Here is a 23,184-nt window from a genome sequence, read left to right as displayed (position 1 = left end):
AAGCATCTGGCTCTTGGTTTCAGCTCAGGTCATGATCTCATGGTTCTTGAGTTCAAGCCCCATGTTGGGCTCTATGCTGACAGTGGAGAGCCTGCTTGGGATTCTCTATCTCTTCCTCTGTCCCTGCCCCTCCCCCTCTCTCTCAAAATAAAAAATAAACTTAAAAATAAAAACCCAAAAAACAATAGCCCCAACCTCTGGCAAAGAAGTGTAGAGATTTAGACCCTTACCATTCCACACTGGCAATGTGATCGTATTAAGGTGTTAGTGTTCTTGACATTTGTTATAGGCCATTGTCTTTCATTCAGACCTTATGAATTCATTTCCACAGAAAGTGTATGACTTTATTCTTTAAAAATGTTTTTTTCTTCTAAACTCATATTATAAATTCCATTTTCTCCTGGAGAGATTTTTAGTTCAGATTGAGATAAGAAGCCCAGCTCCAAGCTGTGGAACTTTGGGAAATTTTGTTTTTAATTTTTTAAAGTTTATTTATTTATTTTGAGAAAGAGAGTGAGCAGGGGAGGTGCAGAGAGAGAGAATTCCAAGCAAGCTCCATGCTGATAGCACGGAGCCCGATGAGGGCTTGAATTCATGAACCGTGGGATCATGACCTGAGCTGAAAGCAAGAGTTGGGTGCTTAATTGGCTGAGCCACCCAGGCACCCCGAACTTTGGGCAATTTAATTAACCTAGGTAAGCCTTAGTATCTTCAGGGTTATTGTGAAAATTTGTAGCAGTGACAAAAAAGTGTCAAACAGGACCAGGCACATATAAGCCTGCTATACGTGAGATGCCATCATTATTCTTACAAGGGTCTCATCAGGCTGACCCTAGAAAGGAGAAGTTCCCTTTCTAGAGGTAGCAAAGAGGGACTCAAAATTTGAGGGACTCAAATTTTGCCATCCCTAATTCAAAAGTATCTGTACTGGCACAAAACAATAATATTGTTTAGCAGGTGTAAGCTAAGACAAGAAAATGAAGAAAAAGATACCAAAGAGCAATATTTTAGAATGTTATAACCTGCAGGTGGGTACTTCTTTTGAAAGCAGAACATTATGAGAGCATATGAGGTACAAAAATTTTTCCATAAGTAAGAGGTGCAATTGCTGTTATTATAAAGTAACATTAAAGATATTTTTTGCCTCCACTATAATATATATACATTTTGTTGATGGTAAGGATCGGTGTTGATTTACTCTATAGGGCAAGCACCTCAAACAGTAAGTGTGCAATAAATATGTATTAAGTGAACAAAACTATAAGCAAGGCTTAGGAATTATTTTTCTACCAGAGATTCATTAAAAAATGTAAAGGTTGGAATTGACATTCTGAAAGCATAAAAGCCTGACTGGTCAATAGATCCAATCACATCCAGGTAGAGTGAACATAATGTGAAAGAGGAAAAGAAATTCTCTAAATCCTGGGCATCTTTTCCAGATTAGAATGACATTTTAAGAGAAAGAGAAGAAATCTTAAGAAAGGAGCAGAAAGGCCAGAGAGACTTTTGAAGAGCATCAAATAATTCAATCAAGTGGTAGGGAAATGACCTTTGCTCTGGCCGCTGGAAACATTAACATGGTTGCAGCTTCAGTAATAACAATGTTCTTGCCTGCAAGACCTCGGTCTTAAACCACAACATGGTAGTTCTCAGCTTGCTTTACTCATCCTGTTCATCCCCCTGCCTTTCCTTGAACTTTCAGCCTAAGGCTCTCTCTCTGCAGTATTGTTGGCGTGCTCACAATTTGCCTCTGCAGATTACCACAGGTGTTCCCCATGCCCTCACTCACTGTGAAAAAAAGAGAAAAAGACAGTTCTGTCCTGGAGAGCGAATATCTCCCAGAGGGAACCCTTGGAAGCTGGAATCCAATTTCTTGATGTTTCCGAAACTGGAATCTGTTATAACTAGAAAATGCTGGAAGATAATAGGCTCCTGCTGCTAACCAAACACTCAGATAAGACGCACAGAAGAGCCTCGGCCAAGCAGAAACCAGTCTTTTCATAAAACACTGGGCTTCTGAGCACACATTGTACTAATTCCGTGACTAGCAGCTCACCGTCATGGCTCTGTGGTTCTTTTCCCCTTTAAAGGTCTTGATCAGGCCAATTCCTTTCTTCTTTGTGTTTGAGAAATGTGTGATTGAGGCTGCTTCACACTGGAACTTGGGTTTCCATTACCTCTTTGGCATCTCGTACCCATTGTCGGTCCAGTTCTCTCATCTGGTCTTGTGGTTCCAATCAGTGAACCAAGGCGGTGAGAGAAGCATCATGCTTGTGTGCACCTACGTCTTGTTCAAAAGTACCAACCATGACCTTGTCTTCCCATTCTTGAAATCTGTGCTCAGCTGTTTCAAACTTCCTGTGTCCTTGTTAGTAATGGCCAAATAGAAATCACTGAATCTTTCCCGATAATGGTTAGAGGTTGCCAATTTATGGTAATTTGGACATACGTGCCAATGGGAAAGGTACATTATTCAAGTCACTTTGGCTGTAAGTGACAGAAACCGAGTGCAGGCTAGCTTACATTAAAAAAAACCTTGCCAGCTCCTGTAACTGAAGTCAGGCAGAGGTGGATCTGGGTAGCTGAACAGGTGATGATAGGAACCTGTTTCTCTGACTTTCCTTCTGTATTGAGTCCAGTCTTTTACCACATGGCTGCAAGATAACTCCAAGCTTACTTGGGCCCAACAACCTAAGATCCTAAAGGAAACACTTAACATTTGTCCCATTAGCCCAGCAGAAGTCCCCCAGTGGACCTTGAAAAGCTTTATGAGTCACATGCCCATCCCTGAGTCAGTAGTTGTAGCCTGAGGTTGGAGTTCTCAGACTAGGTCTGGGCATGTACTTGATCTTGGGGTTGGGAGTTGGGCAGTCAGATAGGAAAGGAAGAGCAGGGAGGATTTTTCTTAAAGGAAAGAATGCAGGGAAGATACAACACCACATGCCCCCAAATGAGTTTTTTCCATAGATAGTTTGTGTGGAGCAGAAGTGACATCATGTATCAGTGGCACCCTTGGTGCCTCTGTTACTTCCAGAGGCTATAGTAGATATGTGTTGATGGCCCAGCCTGTGACCCAAGCCTCTGTGTCTCAGAGCCCAGAAACTAGCAGCACAAGAGCAATGGGCTGGGTAGGTCATTACCAATCACTTCTTGGACCAAGCAGGACCTGAGATGAAGGGTGGTCTTGTGGAGCACTGATCGGAAGGTGTGGCCATTCCTAACAAATGCAGTCCAGTCCAGAGCACCAAGGACATTCCCAGCTATGGCTTTTGGAGGAGGAGGTAGTGATAGTTGGAGGTTTTGCACATGATTCTAGGTGCAGGCCTTCTAGCTAATGCCTACTTACCCTTCAGATCTCAGCTCAAATACTGCTCCCCAGGGGAGCCTCCTCTGGACTCCACTTGCCAAGAGTAGGCCAGCCCCTCTGGCTATGTGCTGCCATCTAATACCTTGTGTTTTTCCATCACAGCACTTAATGGAGTGATCTTTTAAATAATTTTTTTAATATTTATTTTTGAGAGAGAGAGAGAAAGGGAGAGAGAGAGAGAGAGAGAGAGATGAAGCATGAGAGGGGAAGGGGCAGAGAGAGAAGGAGACACGGAATCCGAAGCAGGCTCCAGGCTCTGAGCTGTCAGCACAGAGCCCAACACGGGGCTCGAACTCAAGGACCTCAAGATCATGACCTGAGCCAAAGTCGGACGCTTAGCCGACCGAGCCACCCAGGCGCCCCCTTAATGCAGTGATCCTAGTCACCATATGTAAATCACTCTTATCTGTGATTGCTTGATTAAGATCTGCCTTCTGCACCAAGAGGTGAGCTCCTTGAGGGTGGGAACTCTGTCAGTTTTGCCTGCCATTGAATACCCAGTACTTGGTCCAGTGCCAACACATTTAATAATCACACAGTGCCTTTTTCTTTTTTAAGATGAATGAATGATACCTAGTTTCTGGGAATAGCAGCTGATTTTAGTATGAAAATGTAATAAACTGCCTCTTCTTCCTAAACTATCAGATATTTTTGATCTTTTCCATTAGTTCCTCACTTGGCTAAGGGGATGAGGTGATATTTTAGATAGCCTAGGTGACTAGAAAGAAGCTGAAGACTGGATAATCAGTCCCCAAATAATCAGGAGCCCTCTTTTAATGTATGTGATTTAAATGAAGGAAAAAAAAAAAAAAAGATCTACCAGGAGCATAATGAAGAACCACAGGGACCTGGGAGCTTAGTGTAAGTTCTTGGCAGAAAACCAGGACCTGCTACTCCTGAATATAACTATTAACTGTAGTTTCTTTCTGTAACCTCTAGTTGTGTTGAATGGAAGTAAGTTTAGTGATAAAAATGAATGCCAAATTCCCACCACTTTGTTTAAAACACGTTGGAGGGTGATTTCAAGACTGAAGCATCATGAGCGTGTATGTGTGCCTCACCTCCACCCTCTGTCTTCCCATGTACTGTTAATGATCCTTCAGGATAAGCTGTATGACTTCCCATCAGGCATTAGCATCACCCATTTACATGTCAGCCTCCTCTGGTATGGGCAACTGGAAGGTAGGGATTATTCAATTATTTGGGACAAAAATCCAGATTATTTGATAAACTTTCTATTACTTTTTGAAAGCAAAATTTTTCTGAAGCCTTTTGTTATATATCTTTGAATTAAGAAGAGATATCGCTAGAGAAGCTAATTATGTTTTAAATCTTTTTTTTTCCCTAGTACAATTTTCGATCTTCATGATGCTATGTTTAATTTGATTTGCCTGGTCCCCCTGGGCATTGCAGTAATTCAGATTCTGGTTTGGAGTCCATTCTCAATGAGGAACAAGACAGACTACACAGGGGCTCTTTAAGGCCAATGCTTGGCTAGCATGGGATTCAAACAAATCTTCAGTTGTTTATTCTTACAGAGATTACATTCTACCAGAAGGCAAAACTGTATTTTATAACCCCTAATTTGTTTAGAAAACAAAACAGATGAAACAAATACAACATGTTTTAGGGCGTTTTGACTACCGTAATAAACTAATAAGAAAGTTAAATATGAGTTCAGGCCTCTCTGTTGGCTGTTTCCAAGTGGTCTTGTGGCCTGGTCGCAACTGTTCTTCTTCACCCTTGAACTGCTATGTGATTTCCTTTAGTTTCCAGAGTCCGCCTGATTGTGCATGCCACTTTCCTTCATTTTTATTTTATTATTATTTTTTTAAGTAGGCATCATGCCCAGTGTGGAGCCCAAGGCGGGGACTTTACCTCATGACCCTAAGATCAAGATCTGAGCTGAGATCAAGAGTTAGATGCTTAACTGACTGGGCCGCCCAGTCTCCCCCTACTTCCTTTTATTTTAAGCCTCATACTGATGCTTCAACAGATTATATCAGTGAAGACATCTTTTTTTTTTTTTTTTTCCTTTTCGTTAAGTAATGCTGCATCACCATCATCTGTAGATTACCCTGTAACTGATAGTGGTCACATTTGGTAGATTCCAGGGCCAATATAAGAGAACCCATATAACCCAGATTTATGTGGCTGGCTTGGTCATAGAACTTTTGGTTATGAAGGAATAGGAATTCAACTTCAGTTGTCTTAAATAAAGAGAGGTTCCTTGTAAGGATACAGTAGGGAAATTCATAGGCATCGCGGACAGGGAATAAAATAGAGTTGAATCATACAAGGACTGGAGTGAGAAAGGCAGGGCCTGAGGTAGTTTTCTCTGCCTCTGACATCTTTATTTCATGGTTCTCTCTCTCTCAAACACACATACTCTCAACTGAGCACCAGACCTTTCAGATCAGTTGCTCATCTTCATCTAACTGACTCAGACTCTGTGTGCCTATTATATTCTCTCTCTCTTTTATTTATTATTTTTAATGTTTATTTGTGACAGAGAAAGAGAGACAGAGCATGAGCAGGGAAGGGGCAGAGAGACAGGGAGACACAGGATCTGAAGCAGGCTCCAAGCCCTGAGCTGTCAGTGCACAGCCCGACACGGAGCTTGAACCCATGAACTGTGAGATGGTGACCTGAGCCGAAGTGGGATGCTTAACCAACTGAGCCACCTAGGTGCCTCCCTCTCTCTCTCTTTTTAAAGTTTTATTTATTTATTTATTTATTTATAAGTAATTTCTATATCCAATGTGGGGCTCAAACTCACAACACTGAGATCAAGAGTTGCATACTCTTCTGACTGAGCCAGCCTGTTAGATTCTCCTACCCAAGAATGGTCATTGTTCAGCATGACACATTGTTTACACTGGTGAACTGAAAATACTTAACAACTGGCTCTCTGAAAAAAAAAATGTATGCATATATATGCATATATAACTTTATTATATATTTTACTGATAAAAAGGATGTATAGCATATGACTTAAAAATAATAATAATACCTACTCTTTATTGTAAATTTCATACACCTATAATGTCAGTGTGACTTGTTATTTCTTAAAAATTCCACTCATAAGGTTTTATAATTCATAGCAATAATCATGAAATCAAGACTACGAATAAATGCTTGATTAGTATTCAATTCAACAAAGAAGTCACTTATGTCATAGGCCAAGGAGTATAGTTACAATCTAAATGTTATTTTATATTTTTGTTTATAATAACCAGTAAGAAACAATAAAGACATACTTCAGAACTTTACTCAGTCATTAATGATGTGAGTAACTTCTCTGAATAACTGAATGATGATTTTCAATACTGGAAAGAATATGTCCTCAATTCCCTGTGTTTTCACAGTGTCACAGATATAGAGATGACAGTTTGGAGTTTCAGCTGCATGGTTAACATTTTCTTTATTACTTTCTTAAGTCTAGACCAGAGGTTGGCACACCTCTTTTGGCCTATGAACCAAATCCAACATGTGGTCTCTTTTTATACTGTCTGAGATCTAAGAATAATTTTTGTATTTTGAAAGGCTTGTCAAACAAATAATTGTTGTGTGACAGGAACTGTATGTGACTCAGGAGACAAAAATATTATCTGGCTCTTTATAGAAAAAGTTTGCCAACCCCTGGTCTAGACAATCAACAAAACAAAACAATACTATATACTGATTTCCATGGCATAAATACATCCACTATAGCTAATTTCAGGCTATAAATGTGATATTACTGAACACAGATTTAGGGGGAGAGATGATCAGTATCATGCCATTATAAAATTAAAAAACAAGACACATAATCGTAACACCATATGCACATATTGTATCACCATACAGATATGGCAGGTATTAATAACATTAAAAGCATAAATAACAGTAAAATGTAGCAACTAGAAAGTAATGTTTTGAGTACTTATCACTTTTGTTTTTAATATCATTTAATCATAAACTTAAGTATATTAATTTTTAACAATTTCTGTGTTTAAATTTTTTTCAGTGTGTATTTATTTTTGAGAGAGAGACAGTGTGTGAGTAGGGGAGGGGCAGAGAGAGAGGCAGACACAGAATCCGAAGCAGGCTCAGGCTCTGACCTGTCAGCACAGAGCCCAATGCGGGGCTCGAACCAAGAACCGTGAGATCATGACCTGAGCCAAAGTCGGACACTTAACTGACTGAGCCACCAACGCCCCCCCCCTTTTTATTTACTTTATTTTTTTAACAATTGCTGTGTTTAAAACCCAGCCTTTATTTATTTTTTTTTTTTTTAAACAAAAAAAAAAAATAAATAAAAAATAAAAACCCAGCCTGAGAAATTCCTGAAAAGTTGATAATGGCTTTTACCAGCTAGGATGAGCAGGCTCCAGCCTACCACGGGGTGTACATCATAATAGTACTCAATGGGTTGCCACTTGGTCTGTTGGTGGGTATGTTCAGTAAGAATTGGAAGCAGTGTAGGTAGAGTAGACCTGATTCATATTCTGAGTTCTCTGATCCAAGCCAGGGTGTTGCAGTAAGAGAATACAAAATGGTGTATTTCCTGCATTTTTTTCATTTTGCTTTTCCTGAAATCAGCAAAGTTCTTTCCAAGCCTGGAGATAAGGACAACTAGGGATGGGGATATGACTGTATTATCTTTCAGAATGGTCAATTAATCATAAATCCACACTCAATCCTGAAGGGAGAGCTAAAGGTGGTGAAGAAGTTTGAACTTGCGCAAACTTTAATGTTTATTTTTGAGAGACAGAGAGAGACACACACACACAGAGCACAAGTGGGGGAGGGACAGAGAGAGAGACACACACACACACAGAATCCAAAGCAGGTTCCAGGCTCTGAGCTGACAACACAGAGCCCAATGTGGCACTTGAACCCACGAACCATGAGATCATGATCTGAGCTGAAGTCAAACACTCAACCGGCTGAGCCACCCAGGCACCCTAAACTTGTGCAAACTTTAATATGCAGAGTGTCCCATGAGGAAAGAGTCAGTGAACTTGAAGATATGTCAGTACAAATTACTCAAGCTGAAACACAAAGAGAGTGAGAATCAAAAAGAATAGAGCACCCAAGAGACTTGAGACAATATATAATAGTCAGACGTACATTTTAATGGAATTCTTCCCACCCCAAAAGAGAACAGAATAGGTTAGAAAAAATATTTGAAAAGACGATAGCCAAGAATTTTCAAAAAAATAATGAAAGACATCAAACCCAGAAGTTCAAGATCCAAGTAGCTCAGAGAACCAGGAAAATACCACGATAAATATTGAAAACCCCATCAAACATACAAAACAAAAAACACCTAGACATATCATATTCAAACTGATGAGAGCCAAAGATAAAGATAAACCACTGAAGGTAGCCCAAGATATAAGATACATTACATAGAGAGGAATAAAAATAAGATGAGCAGCACACTCTTCACCATAAATAATGGAAGACAGAAGGCAATGTAATGACATCTTTAAAATATGAAAGAAAAAAATTGTCAACCTAAATTTTTATACACAAGGCAAATATCTTTAAAAATTAAGTGAGGGTTGCCTGGGTGACTCAGTCAGTTAGGCTTCTGACTCGGTTTTGGCTCAGGTCATGATCTCACGGTTCGTGGGAGCCTGCATCAGGCTCTGCGTGGACAGCATGGAGCCTGCTTGGGATTCTGTCTCTCCTCTCTGCCCCCCAAAATAAATAACTAACATTTTAAAAAGTAAGTGAAATAAAGACTTTCAGACAAACAAAAGGCTGAAAGTTTCATTACCAGCAGATGTGCATTACATGAAGTGTTCAGGAAGTTACCAGATAGAAACTTGGGTCTAAACCAAGGAATAAAGATCTCTAGAAATGGTTAAAATGGAGGTAAATACAAAAGACTTCTTTTTTCTTATTTTATAATCATTTTAAAATTTTTATTTATTTTTTTATTTTCAGAGAGAGAGAAAGAGAGTGTGAGAGAGGGGTGGAGGGAGAGAGAATCTCAAGCAGCCTCCATGCTCAACACAGAGCCTGATGTACGGCTCAATCCCACAACCCAGGGATCACAACCTGAGCCAAAATCAAGAGTTGGACACGCAACTGACTGAGCCACCCAGGTGCCCCTTATTTTTAATCACTTTATTTTTATTAAAATTTTAAAAATGTTTTATTTATTTTTGAGAGAGAGATAGAGCATAAGTGGGGAGGGGCAGAGAACGAGGGAGACACAGAATCTGAAGCAGACTCCAGGCTCTGAACTGTCAGCACAGAATCCAATGTGGGGCTCAAAGCCAAGAAGCCTGCGATCATGACCTGAGCCCAAGTCAGACCCTTAACTGACTGAGCCACCAAGGCTAAATCACTTTAAAAGGTGACTAAGGATCACTCATACATTGCTGGTGAAAATGTCAAGTGGTACAGCCACTCTATAAGACGTTTGGCAGTTTCTTATAAAACTAAACATGCAATTATAATGCAACATAGCAATTGCACTTTGGAGCATTTATCCCAGAGAAATGAAAACTTACATTTACACAATTCCTTCAACAGATTAATGGTTAAACAAACTGTGATACATAGAAACCATGGAATAGTACTTAGCAATAAAAGTTAAACTATTGACATACACATCAACTTGGATGATTTTCCAGGGAATTATACTGAATGAAAAAACCCAATCACAGAAGGTTACATACCGTATGATTCCATTTATGTAACATTTGTTGAAATGAAAAAATTTTAGAAATGGAGAGCAGATTAATGGTAGCCAGAGGTTTAAAATGGGAGTGGGAAGTGATAAGGATGATCATAGTTACAAAAGGGCAACACATGGGGCGCCTGGGTAGCTCAGTCAGTTAAGCATTTAACTCTTGACTTTGGCTTAGGTCATGATCTCACAGTTCGTGAGGTCAAGCCCTGTGTTGGGCTCTGTGCGGACAGTGGGGAGCCTGTTTGGGATTCTCTCTCCCTCTCTGTTTGCCTGTCCCCTGCTCATGCCCTCTCTCTCTCAAACTAAATAAACGTTTAAAAAAATAAAAAATAAATAAAAGGGCAACACAAGCAATCCTTGTGGCAATGAAATTGTTCCGTATCTTGACTATGGTGGTGGACAGATGAACGTACATGTGATAAAATTGTATGGAACTAAACACACGCACACACACACAAGTAAAACTATCTAAAAGATTAGTGGAATGTTAACAGTGTCAAAATCCTCGTTGTGATATGTGCTATCTAATTTGTAAGATGTTACCATTAGGATAAACTGGGTAAAGATTACATGGGATAATTCTGCACTATTTCTTACTACAGCATGTGAATCCACAATTATCTCAATAAAATTTTCAATAAAAGATAATTGACTATCTAAAGTAAAAATAGCAGCACTGTATTTGGGAATTACAGTACATGCAAAAATAAAATATAGGACAACAATAATATAAAAGATTAGAGGGAACAATTTGTCATATATTGTTAAAAGGTTCTTACACCATATGGAAGAAGTATATTATTATTTTAAGGTAGGATGTGATTAATTTTAGATGTATATTATAAACTTTAGACCAACCATTAAATATATATATTAAAAAATTTTTTTAAATGTTTATTTACTTTTGAGAGAGAGAGAGACAGAGTACGAGTAGGGGAGGGGCAGAGAGAGAGAAAGACACAGAATCTGAAGCTCCAGGCTCTGAGCTGTCAGAACAGAGCCCAAGATGGGGCTTGAACTCACAGACTGCAAGATCATGACCTGAGTTGAAGTTGGATGCTCAATGAACTGAACTATCCAGGTGCCCCATAAATATATATATATTTAAGCTGAGGCATGAATAATAAGCCTATAGTGGAAATAACATAATAAAAATTAATCATCCTAAAAGCAGGCAGAAAAAGTGGAAAGAGGGCCAAGAATGGAACAGAGAAAACAACTGACTAGATGTTAATCAATATTACATTAAATACAAATGGTCTAAATATACCAATTAAAAAACAGAAATTATTGATTGGATTAAAAACAAAACAAGATCCAATTACATGATATGTACCAAAAAATCCGCTTCCAATATGAAGACACAGGTATGTTTAAAGACGAAGGACCAAAAAATATAACATGTAAGCAGTAATCCAAGGAAAGTTGGAATGGCCATGTTAACATTTAAGTCAACTTCAAAAGAAGGAATATTACCAGGGATAAAGAGAGAGCTTACCTAGTAATAAGTGGATCAACTTACCAATAAAATGTAATAATCCTAAATATGTATGTACTTAATAATGGAGCTTCAAAATGCATGAAGCAAGGGGCGCCTGGGTGGCTCAATTGGTTGAGCGTCTGACTTCGGCTCAGGTCATGATCTTGCAGTTTGTGATTTCAAGCCCCACACCGGGCTCTGTGCTGACAGCTGGGAGCCTGGAGCCTGCTTCATATTCTGTGTCTCCCTCTCTCTCTGCCCCTCCCCTGTTTGTGCTCTGTCTCTGTCTCTCAAAAATGAATAAATGTAAAAAAAAAAAAAAATTAAATGCATGAAGCAAAAAACTAATAGAAGTGAATGGAGAAATAAACAAATCCATAATTTTATAATTTTTTAAATAATATTTTTAAAGTAAACTCTACCCCCAATATGGGGCTCAAATTCACAACTCTAAAAACAAGAGTTGCATGCTCTACCAATTGAGCCAGCCAGGTGCCCCCAAAATCCACAACTTTAGGTGGGAACTCACTTCTTAGTAATCAATAGGGCATTTAGAAGGAAAATCAATAAAGATATAGAAGTGAACAATACCATCAAGAAACTTGACCTAGTTGCCATTTATAGAACAGCTTGCCCAACAACAGCAGAATACACGTTCTTTTCAAGTGCAAATGAAATATTTAGCAAGTTAGAACATCTGGGCAGTAAAAGAAATAATGGGGTGCCTGGGTGGCTCAGTTGGTTAAGTGTCCGACTTCGGCTCAGGTCATGATCTCAAGGCTGTGAGTTCGAGCCCCTCGTCAGGCTCTGTGGTGACAGCTCAGAGCCTGGAGCCTGCTTCAGATTCTGTGTCTCCGTCTTTCTCTGCCCCTCCCCCATTCGCACTCTGTCTCTGTCTCTCTCTCAAAAATAAATAAACATTAAAAAAAATTAAAAAAGAAATAACAACACATATGAAAGAAGTCATATAAAGTATGTCTTCTGATTATAATGGTATATTCAATTAGAAACCAATAACCTACCTGGGAAATCCCCCCCAAATCTGGAAGTTAAAAACACACTTTTAAATAACTCATGGATTAAAGAAAAAGTCAGCAAGGAAACTGGAACATATTTTGAATTGAACAAAAATGAAAACATGATACAGTATATCAAAATTTGTGGAATGCAATGAGAGCAGTGCCTAGAAGGAAGTCTGTGGCATTAAATGAATATGTATATATATTATACATATGTGCCTGTATATTATATGTAAATAAAAGAAGCGTCTGAAATTAATAATCTATGTTTCCACCTTAGGAAACAAACAAAAAAGAGCAAATGAAACCCAAATCAGGCAGGAGGAAATAATAAACATCAGAAATCAATAAAATTGAAAACAGATGCCTGTTTGGTTATCACCAAAAAGATTAGAGATAAAAAATGCTGGTGAAGATGTGGAGAAAAGGGATCCCTGTGGACTCTTGATGGCAATGTAAACTGGTGCAACCACTGTGGAAAACAGCATGGAGGTTCCTCAAAAATTTGAAGATAGAACAACCGTATGATTCGCAATTCTACTTCTGGGACTACATCTGAAGGAAAAGGAAACACTATGTTGAGATATCTGTACCTCCATATTCACTGCAGTATTCTTTACAATAGCCAAGACAGGGAAAACAATCTAAATGTCCATAGACAGATGAATAGATAAAGTTTTGGTATATATATATGCAATGGAATTTAGCCATAAAAAGAAGGAAATCTTACCATTTGTGGCAACACAGATGGATCTTGAGGGCATTATGCTAAGTGAACTAAAACAGGGAAAGAGAAATACTATAGGCTCTCACTTATATGTGCAATCTAACAAACAAAAAACCAACGACCAAAAAAAAAAAACCAACAAAACCCCAGAAACTCACAGAAAAACAAAACAAAACAAAACAAAACAAAAGAAAACTCACAGAAAAAGAGAAGATTTGTGGTTTCCAGAGGCAGGGGTGGGAAAGGAGGAATTGGAGGAAGGTGGTCAAAAGGCACAACCTTCTAGTTATAAGATAAATAAGTACTCAGGATGTAATGTACAACATGATGATTGTAGTTAACACTGCTGTAGGGTATATTTGAAAGCTGTTAAGAGTAAATCCTAAGAGTTCTTATACAAGGAAAAACACATTTTCTTTCTTTTTTTTCTTTTTGTATCTATATGAGGTGATGGATGTTAACTAATTGTGATGATCATTTCATAATATATGTAAGTCAAGTCGTTATGCTGTATACCTTAAACTTACACAATGCTGTGTATGTTGATTATATCTCAGTAAAACTGAAAGAAAAAGAGGGATGCCTGGGTGGCTCAGTCCATTAAGCGTCCAACTCTTGATTTCGACTCAGGTCATGATCTCACAGTTCATGAGATCGAGTCCTTTGGGGGGCTCTGCGCTGATAGTGTGGAACCTGCTTGGGATTCTCTCTCTCCCTCTCACTCTGCCCCTCCCTCGCTTGTGTTGTGCACGTGCGCGCTCTCTCTCTCTCTCTCCCAAAATAAACTTAAAACAAAACTAAAAGAAAGAGGTATCTGCACTCCCATGATTGTTGCAGCATTAGTCACAATATCCAAGTATGGAAACAACCTAAGTGTTCGTTGATGGATGAATGGATAAAGATGTGATATAGATACAGAGATTATTCAACCATAAAAAAGAAGGAAGTCTCATCATTTGCACCAACATGGATGAACCTGGAGGACATTATGCTACGTGAAGTAAGCCAGAACAGAAAGACAAATACTGGTATGGTTTCACTTATAAATGGAAGCTTAAAACATTGAACCAGAGAACAATGTTGCTATGGCATGAGGGTGTGGAAGTAGAGAGATGTTGGTCCAAAGGCACAATATTTCAGTTATAATAAATTCTGGGAATCTAATGTAAAAAATGGTGACTATAGTTAATAACACTATATTATACACTTGAAATTTGCTAAGAGAGTAGCTCTTAAGTGTTCTCACCACATATGCACACAAAGGTACCTATGTGAGGTGATGGATGTGTTAATGAACTTAATTATTATAATTAGTTCATAATTTATATGTATATTAAATCATCCAATTGTACACCTTTAAAAAATCATGTTGTACAATCTACATATACACAATTTTTACTTGTCAATGATACCTCATTAAGTCTGGGGAAAAAAAATTAACTCCTGATCTTTGAAAGACATTGTTAATAAATGAAAAGGTAAGCCACAGTCTGGGAGAAAATATTTGCAAAATCCATATTTGATAAAAGACTTGCATGTAGAGTAGTTTAAAAAGACTCTCAACCAATTAAAAGATAACAACCCAATAAAAAAGGGGCAAATGTTTGAACAGACATTCCACCAAAGAAGAGCTACAGATGGAAAGTAAGTACATGAAAAGATCTTTAACATTATTGGTTATCAGGAAAAGGCAAATTAAAACCACAGTGAAGGAGTGTCTGGGTGGCTCAGTCAATTAAGTGAACAACTCTTGATTTCCGACCAGGTCATGATCTCACAGTTCATGAAATCAAGCCCTGTATCAGATTCTGTGCTGACAGCGTGGAGCTTGGGAGCTTGGGATTCTCTCTCTCTCCTTCTCTCTCTCTGCCCCTCCCCTGCTCATGCTCTCTCTCTCTCTCAAAATAAATAAATAAACATTAAAAGAAAAATAAAACCACAGTGAAATACCACTACATAACTATTGGACTGGCTAAAATAAAAACTGACAATACCATGTGCTGACAAGATTGTGGAGCACCTAGAACTCTCATACAGTCCTGGAAGAATTAAAATGGCACAGCTGCTTTAGAAATCAGTTTTATTATTAAAAAAGCTTATTAAAAAAGTTAAATAGACATAGAATCTGACATAGAATCCAGAAATCCCATTGCTAGCTATTTGCTCAAGAGAACCAAAAACTGTGTTCACACAAAACATGTACACAGTTGTTTATGGCAGTTTAGTCATTATCACTTACATAAAAAAAACTGGAAGTGACTCAAATGTCCTTCAGCTGGTTAACAGGGAAACAGATTGTGGTACATCCATATCATGGAATGACATATGTCAGTAAGAAGACAGATTTACTGATACATCAGCATGAATGAATGCCAAGTGCACAATGCTGAGTGGAAGAGAAGCCAGACTCAAAAGATTACCTAACTGTATGATTCCATTTAAATCATATTCTGGAAAGGGTAAAACTTTCAGGGGAGCAAACACATTAGTGGTTGGCAGAATCTAAGATGGGGAGAGAGGTTGACTACAAGGGACACAGGGAATTTTTTTAAGGAATGGAAATATTCTATATTTTGATTGTGGGTACTGGTCACAACCCTTGTATGCATTTGTCAAAACTCAAACTGTATACTATGCAGGGTGAATTACTGGACTTAAAAAATATTTATAGACCACAGAAATTGTCTTCATTTTATTTCTGGAAGATTGTTTTGAAGTGATTACACAAGTGACATTTGACTTGCTATTCAGAAAGTCAAATGGTTATCTCAACACTTTTAGGGTATCTCAACACTTTAAAAATAATTACCTCATTAACAATGTCATGACTATTGAATACTGTTTTATTAACACTTTTTATTAAAGTACATATTGCTTCTGGGGCACCTGGGTGGCTAAGTGGCTGAAGCACCCGACTTTGGCTCAGGTCATGATCTCACAGTTTGTGAGTTCGAGCCCTGTGTCAGGCTCTCTGATGTCAGCCCAGAGCCTGCTTCAGATGCTCTGCCTCCCTCCTTCTCTGCCCAACCCCCACTAGCTTTCTTGCTCTCTCAAAAAAACACATTAAAAAAAAAAAGAACATAGTGCTTCTGCTAAGGACCTCTTCCCCGCCTTCTTCCTGTGAACCATGTTAAAGATTTCTGATTTACAGCAAGATTCTGAGTCAGTACACCTCGAATGACCCAGGAACCTGCAGTGTAACTAACACCACCCGGGATTCTGATGCTCCTGGGCTGAGGATGGCTAAAACACTAGGAGGCAGTAGAGCATTGTGTGAAGAATGTGGGTTCTGAAATCAGACCGCCTGCTTTAAAATCCTGCCTCAACCACTCATTGGCTGTGCAATAGAAGCTTTATGTGCTTTGGTTTCTTCCTCTGAAGAAAGAAAGAAAGAAAGAAAGAAAGAAAGAAAGAAAGAAAGAAAGAAAGAAAGAAAGAAAGAAAGAAAAGAAAAGAAAAAAGAAGGAAAGAAAAGAAATAACAATAGTATCAACCTTCTTAGATTGTATTGAGGATTAAAAGAGATGACACAGGGGAATGTAGGTGGCTTAGTTGGTTAAGCATCTGACTTGGGCTCAGTCACGATCTCACGGTCCATGAGTTCCACCCGTGTTGGGCTCTGTGCTGACAGCTCAGCTGCAGCTTGCTTCCAATTCTGTGTCGCCCTCTCTCTCACTGCCCCTTCCCCACTTGCACTCTCTCTCTCAAAAAATAAACTTAAAAAAAGAAAAAAGAGATGACACATGGGGATGCCTGGGTGGCTCAGTCAGTTAAGTGTCCTACCCTTGATTTTGGCTCAGGTCCTTTCGTCATGATCTCACAGTGGAGAGATAGAGCCTCCCCCCACCTCCCACTGCAGGGCTCTGCGCTGAGCTAGAGTCCTGCCACCAGTCGTGCATTGAGCATAGAGCCTGCTTATGATTCATTCTCTCCCTCTCCTTCTGCCCCTCCGCAAGTTGGGTGTACATGTGTACATGCTCTCTAAAAAAAAAGAAAACAATTAAAAAAAAATAAAGAGATGACACATGTTAAGATACCTACCACAATGTCTGGCATCTATTGTGAGCCATTGTTGTTTTCAGTGGCCTGGGTGGTACTCTTGCAATGCTCTTTTTCATAAAGAGTGAGGCTGTGGCCCAGATGTAGAATTTCATGCGGTAGAAATATGTTCACTTTCGTTCCTACTTTTCCTAATGAGTGCCTCCTCCCAGGGGACTGGGCAAGCCTCACACTAAGTGGGAGAGTGACTGATATTGGGAGGAGGAAATGTAAGGATTTTGGTTTCAGATCATAAGAAGCTGACAATTTGTCAAGCACACAACTGTCAAGACGAAAGATGGCTCTACTTACAAACTTTGTCACAGGTATGTACGATTTGCTGTAAATTATTTCCTATTTTGTGGAGTGCTATGGGACTGAATTTGTGAGATTTCGTGTTAAAGTGTGTGGGAAAACAAAATTATACCACTTCTCTTGTGTACTATGTAAGTATAGGTATGTTTATATTAGCACTTGGGGAAATATCCACAGAACCCATAATTCATGAAAGAAAGTAAGCAGGTGAAGGAACAGATCCCATAACTGGAAGAGTCTCTAATCCAGGTGCATATGCACAGGTGGTCTTTATTAATTACCATTTTTACAACAAAATAATGAAAGTTATGTGATTTTACGAGGTCACATGGAAAATGTCGGGGATGTAACTAGAATTTGAGTTTCCTGTCTCTTGGTGTGAGTGTTCACCCTGTTTTTGATGATAAAGATGAGAGTTGGATAAATGGAAATGGGGTTCAGGGATGAGGAATGTGGGGTGGGGCAAGAAAGACCTTGAAAGAGAACCACAGCATGCCTCAACAATCTGGAAATGTTCTCATCCCTATCAATTGCACTTTTCAGGCAAGTGAGGTCTGTCTGATATTTGTTGGGTGAAGCACATCCAACTATGTGGTGAACATGGAATGAGGGATGTGGCCATTTAGAATGATGTTAATGGACGATGTCATGGAGCCTGGATAAAATGGATGCACCCATCACCATCCACACAGAGAGACACGTGCAGCATTGAGCAAAGGGAAGGATACTGTCTCCTGGGCTGATGATGGAGATCCACTACCAAATCAGCCTGCCTTTCCATTTCCCAAGGCTGACACAACTCCTCCCCACCTCTACCCCCAATGAGCTGTTTTTTTCTGTAGATATGTTATGATCTTCCTTCAGTCAATCTGCAATCAAGTCTTGGCTTCGGGACCTGACCGAACTCACAACCCTGAGATCAAGACCTGAGCTGAGATCGAGTCAGATGCTTAACTGACTGAGCCACCCAGGCACCACAACAGACCTGCCTTTTTATTTTTTTTTTAATTTTTTTTAATGTTTATTCACTTTTGAGAGACACAGACAGAGCACACATGGGGGAGGGGCAGAGAAAGAGGGAGACAGAATCCGAAGCAGGCTCCAGGCTCTGAGCTATCGGCAGAGAACCTGACACGGGGCTTGAACTCACGAATCGTGAGGTCATGACCTGAGCTGAAGTTGGACGCTTAACCAACTGAGCCACCCAGCAGCCCCAGACCTGCCTTTTTAAAAGGTGACTTTATGGGGCACCTGGGTGGCTCAGTCTGTTGAACGTCCAACTTCGGCTGAGGTCATGATCTCATAGTTCGTGGGTTTGGAACCCATGTTGGGCTCTGTGCGGACAGCTCAGAACCTGGAGCCTGCTTTGGATTCTGTATCTCCTTCTCTCTCTGCCTCTCCTTCACTCGTACTCTGTCTCTATGTCTCAAAAATAAAGAAATGTTAAAAAAAAAGGTGACTTTACATTTCTTTTTTCTAATCCATTATACATACACAGCAATTTTATTTCTGTATTTCCAGAATTTATTTCAGGACAATATTAATGATCAGCTGCATGGGGGGAGAGGGGGGGCTGGGTGGCTAAGTCATTAAGCATTTGACTTTAGCTCAGGTCATGATCTCAAAGTTTGTAAGTTCGAGTCCCACATCGGGTAAGCATGAGCCCCACTTAGGGTGAGTACAGCCCTGCTTTGAGTAAAACACGAGCCCAGGGTGAGCCGTGCTTCTCTCTTCCTCTCTCTCTCTCTTTCTGCCCTTCGTGGGATTCTCTCTCTCTGCCCCTCACTCACTTGCACCCTCTCTCTCTCTCAAAAAAAAAAAAAAAATCAACTGTATGTACTGCCTATCATGTCAAAATGATCTGACTTAATTGTTTCCCTAAAACATCTTTGGGGGTGCCTGGCTGGCTCAGTTGGTAGAGTATGTAACTCTTGTTGATCTCTGGGTCATGAGTTCAAGCCCCACATGTGACACAGAGTTTGCTTAAAATTAAAAATTCTTTAAACTATAATATATGTCAAAAACATAATGTATTCCTGATACTTGTGTCCAAATATAAATTCTAAATGAGGAAAAGAGCTAATAAATATTAAATGTTCTCAAATATGATTTGACATGTATCATGTATACATATTCCTATGTATATGTTGCTGTTTATAGTATGACAATGGAGAAATTCCCATTCATTTATCAACCAGGACGTTGGAGACTCTAAAAATTAATCCATTGTTCTATCAAAGTCTACAGGGATAACTTAAGGCTTTTTTACATAAAGCCTCATTCCATTGAATCATTATGATGAGCATTGTAGATGTGGTGAAAATTATCTATAAATATGCCTCCTTATGAAAATAAAAACAGTGCATGTATAACCTAAGGCAATTTGTTTAAAATTATGTCTGTCTAAAAAACAGCACATTTGGCCCCAATGTCATTTATAGTTTTGGTTATAAAATGGACTTTTCCTGGAGGGAGAATAGCCTGTTCTATATTCACAAACTACACTTTAGTGAGGTCCTTGAGCAAAGCTGGCTTCTCCCACCCCACCCGCCAGAACTGGTGTGGGAGGCTGGAGGAAGAGGGCAGAATCTGAGCTCTGTTAGTGGAAGGAAAAGCTAATGGCCTTTAATGCCTGTCCCTGCCATATCTAAAACTTTACTCGAAAGACTTGAGGACAGAAAGCTAATGAACTTGAAATAAACTTTCTACTGTGGAATAGCTTAATAGCTGTTTGCAGTATTGACTCTGGATTTTAGGAAACTGTATGGAACAAAGGATGTTTGTTGGTAAGGGGAAACTATGAACTGAAGGAAAACAGCTGTGGGGGTTTCAAAATGCTGAGGTTTTGGATATTTAATAGTCAAATGCCTTTCTTCTGGGTTTAATGATTTGTAGGCACAACACGTTTAAGGAAGATCCTAGGTTAAGTTGTAAAACAAACTCACATTAGTTGTGGCCATTAAAAAAAAATCAATCACTGTTTTTACCAGAGAAGGGAGATAGTTTTGTCTGATTTTCAGGTTGCTTGACTGCTCAAGTATCCTCTTTCATAAACGTATTCTTCCTCATTCTCAGACCAGTATGTGGTTGTGCAAAAATAAAATAGTCATCGTCTTTCATGCCAGCAGAGATGTGGTTCTGTGCTATGTTATACAAACTCTTTAAGATCACTTATGTTTATGTATGCACATATATATTTTGTCTACTATGAAATATTTAGATTTTGTTTTAAAGCTTTCTCATTGTACCGTGCAATTTTTTCATGTATTTCATATAAACCATAAGTTTGAGTGCTTTATAGTTTCAAAACAAGTATATGAAAACACAGTGGCATGAAGTGACATGGCACACTGGGTGGAGAGGAAGTGGCCATTCATAAGACCAAACCCACATACATGCAGGAGACAGCAATTATGAGGCCAAGGATAGGGATGTTTTGAAAATATACTTAAAACGAGATCAAAGGTCTTTGGACCTTTGAAAATATCCCAGAAAGTGAATGAAAAACAACAGCCTTCTCTCTTTTTTCAGAGCTCTGACTCAGACCTCCTACTAGAAGGACACTGCAGAGTTGAAATATGTATTTTTAAATAATACACATACTCCTCTAAGTGAGTTAAACTATTATGTGCAGATTTTCTCGAAGGGTCCTAAAAGCAGTCATGTAGATGTACAACATAATTACATAGGTGGCCACCGTGAGTCTTCACATCCCAGAAGGCTCCAAGAGCACCCCTATTTCTTTTCTCACAATTACTAGGCGCATCTATAATCTAGAGGAACTTGGGCAACTCGGAAGCGCTCAAGCTTAGCAAGGAGATGTCAAAACGAGGGCCATGATGCCACACTTCCTCATACTTCAGCTTTCCCTGAACACTCCATTCCCCACACCCCAGTCAAGCCAGATCCCTCTAAGTTCTAACAATATCCAATTCTTTTCTAGCACTCAGCCGTTTGTAATTATATATTTTTGATTATTTGGGCAGGTCTGCCTCCCTACTAGACAGACAGACAGCAAGCTGTATGAGGGTGAGGCACTGTGTTTCTGTTCCACTTAGTTTAGAGCCTAGCGTGTGGCATGTATTCGATAAATGTTAATTGACCACATGAAAGTGCTATTTGTCTTTCTGCTGTTATTCCTGACATCAACTGAGACAGGTATGAGACTGCCATGGTGTGGGGTAGAGGGAAGCCGCAGGGTTCTGAAGGTTGTAAGCAGGTGAAATGCCATGGTTGGTGTGGAGTTCTATATATCAGAGAGGGAAAGGCTTTCCTACTAAGACAGTCATCCTTCACAAGTAAATGACTTCTATGTGCTGCCTGATTTTGTAATTTTAGGTTTGAATGTTTTTTAGATTTGTGTCCTTTTTCCTCTTCTCATCTTTCCTCCCTTAGTCCCAAGTCTCAGGAAGGAGCCTGGGAATAAACACATAATGAGGAGGAGCTCTCATCAAGGACTCTAAGGGAATGTTTTATGGAGAGTAGCTTTGCAGAGATCACAGTTATGTTAGGACCGAACATCCTTATTATGATAATCTTGGTTGAGACTTTAAGATCATCTGATTCTTGTAGGTGTATTATGAAGTAGGCAGTTCAGAATCATGGCCCTTAGTTTATGGATAAGGAAAAGGGGTCATCAGAAGAGGTTGAATTATCCATGTTATAATGAAAACAAGAGCAAATGAACATTTCTGGAGAGCTTCCTGCATCTTGAGGCACCTTTATATTTAGAATAGTCCTTTATATTTAGAATATATAGTCTTTTATATTTAGAATATATACTTTAATCATTACTACATCCCCATGAGATAGGTAACCATTATTATTATTCCCATTTCACAGATGAGGAAAGTGAGACCTACAGCAATCAAGTTATTTGCCTCAAATTGCATTACCAAGAAGCATAGAGCCAGGCTTCAAACCCAGCTGGTCTGTCTCAAACCAGTATGCTGATGAGTTAGCACTGGGAGATCTCCAAGAGTACACTGTGTTATTTGTACTTGCCTCTATAGGTAACTCCTGGTTTAATATTGCTACTTTATGTTGCCAATTTTTTTCTAACCTGTTTGCAGTTTCACCTGAATTTAGAATTTACCAAGCAGAGATCACAGTGATCACTGTGTATCACTGAAATTATATCAACCAAGTTCAGATAAAAAATGCCCTGTTTACTAATGAAAAAAAATGTCGGGGTGCCTCGGTGGCTCAGTCGGTTGAGCGTCTGACTCTTGATTTTGGCTCAGGTTGTGATCCCAGGGCTGTGGAATGGAGCCCTTAGTGGGGCTGTGTGCTGTGTGTGGATCCTGCTTAGGATTCCCTCCCTCTCTCTCTCCCTCTCGCCCCCTCTCCCCTACTCACACTCTCATTCTCTCTCTAAAAAAATAAATAAAAATAAATTGTTGGATACATTTACTAATTTTATTTTTTGGAGGTGCTCATTGCTTAATTACCACAGGGCACATCTATACTGGGGGAAACTTGTACCATTCTCTGACACGCTACAAAATACTAAGTATAAAAAAGTCCACAAAAACTTGTGATTTT

The 23,184-nt window shown here is 39.3% G+C and overlaps 1 protein-coding gene and 1 long non-coding RNA gene across 2 annotated transcripts in view; one reads left to right on the top strand and one right to left on the bottom strand.

Moving 5' to 3' along the window:
- The window catches only part of LOC122471563 (transmembrane protein 180-like), a 39,640-nt gene extending 34,603 nt beyond the window's left edge, over nt 1–5,037 (top strand). Inside the window, exon 7 of the mRNA XM_043560304.1 lies at nt 4,716–5,037. Coding sequence (XP_043416239.1) covers nt 4,716–4,848 — 133 coding nt within the window. The 3' untranslated portion in view covers nt 4,849–5,037. The remainder of the gene's footprint in view (nt 1–4,715) is intronic.
- LOC122471567 overlaps nt 1–23,184 on the bottom strand; it is a 29,291-nt gene that overhangs the window by 3,373 nt on the left and 2,734 nt on the right. The gene's annotated exons all lie outside the window — the stretch shown is intronic.

The sequence above is a fragment of the Prionailurus bengalensis genome, chromosome E3 (assembly GCF_016509475.1).
Source record: "Prionailurus bengalensis isolate Pbe53 chromosome E3, Fcat_Pben_1.1_paternal_pri, whole genome shotgun sequence".
Lineage (NCBI taxonomy): Eukaryota > Metazoa > Chordata > Mammalia > Carnivora > Felidae > Prionailurus > Prionailurus bengalensis.
Note: the sequence above shows the minus strand (reverse complement) of the source record. Positions and strands in the feature narration are given on the sequence as shown.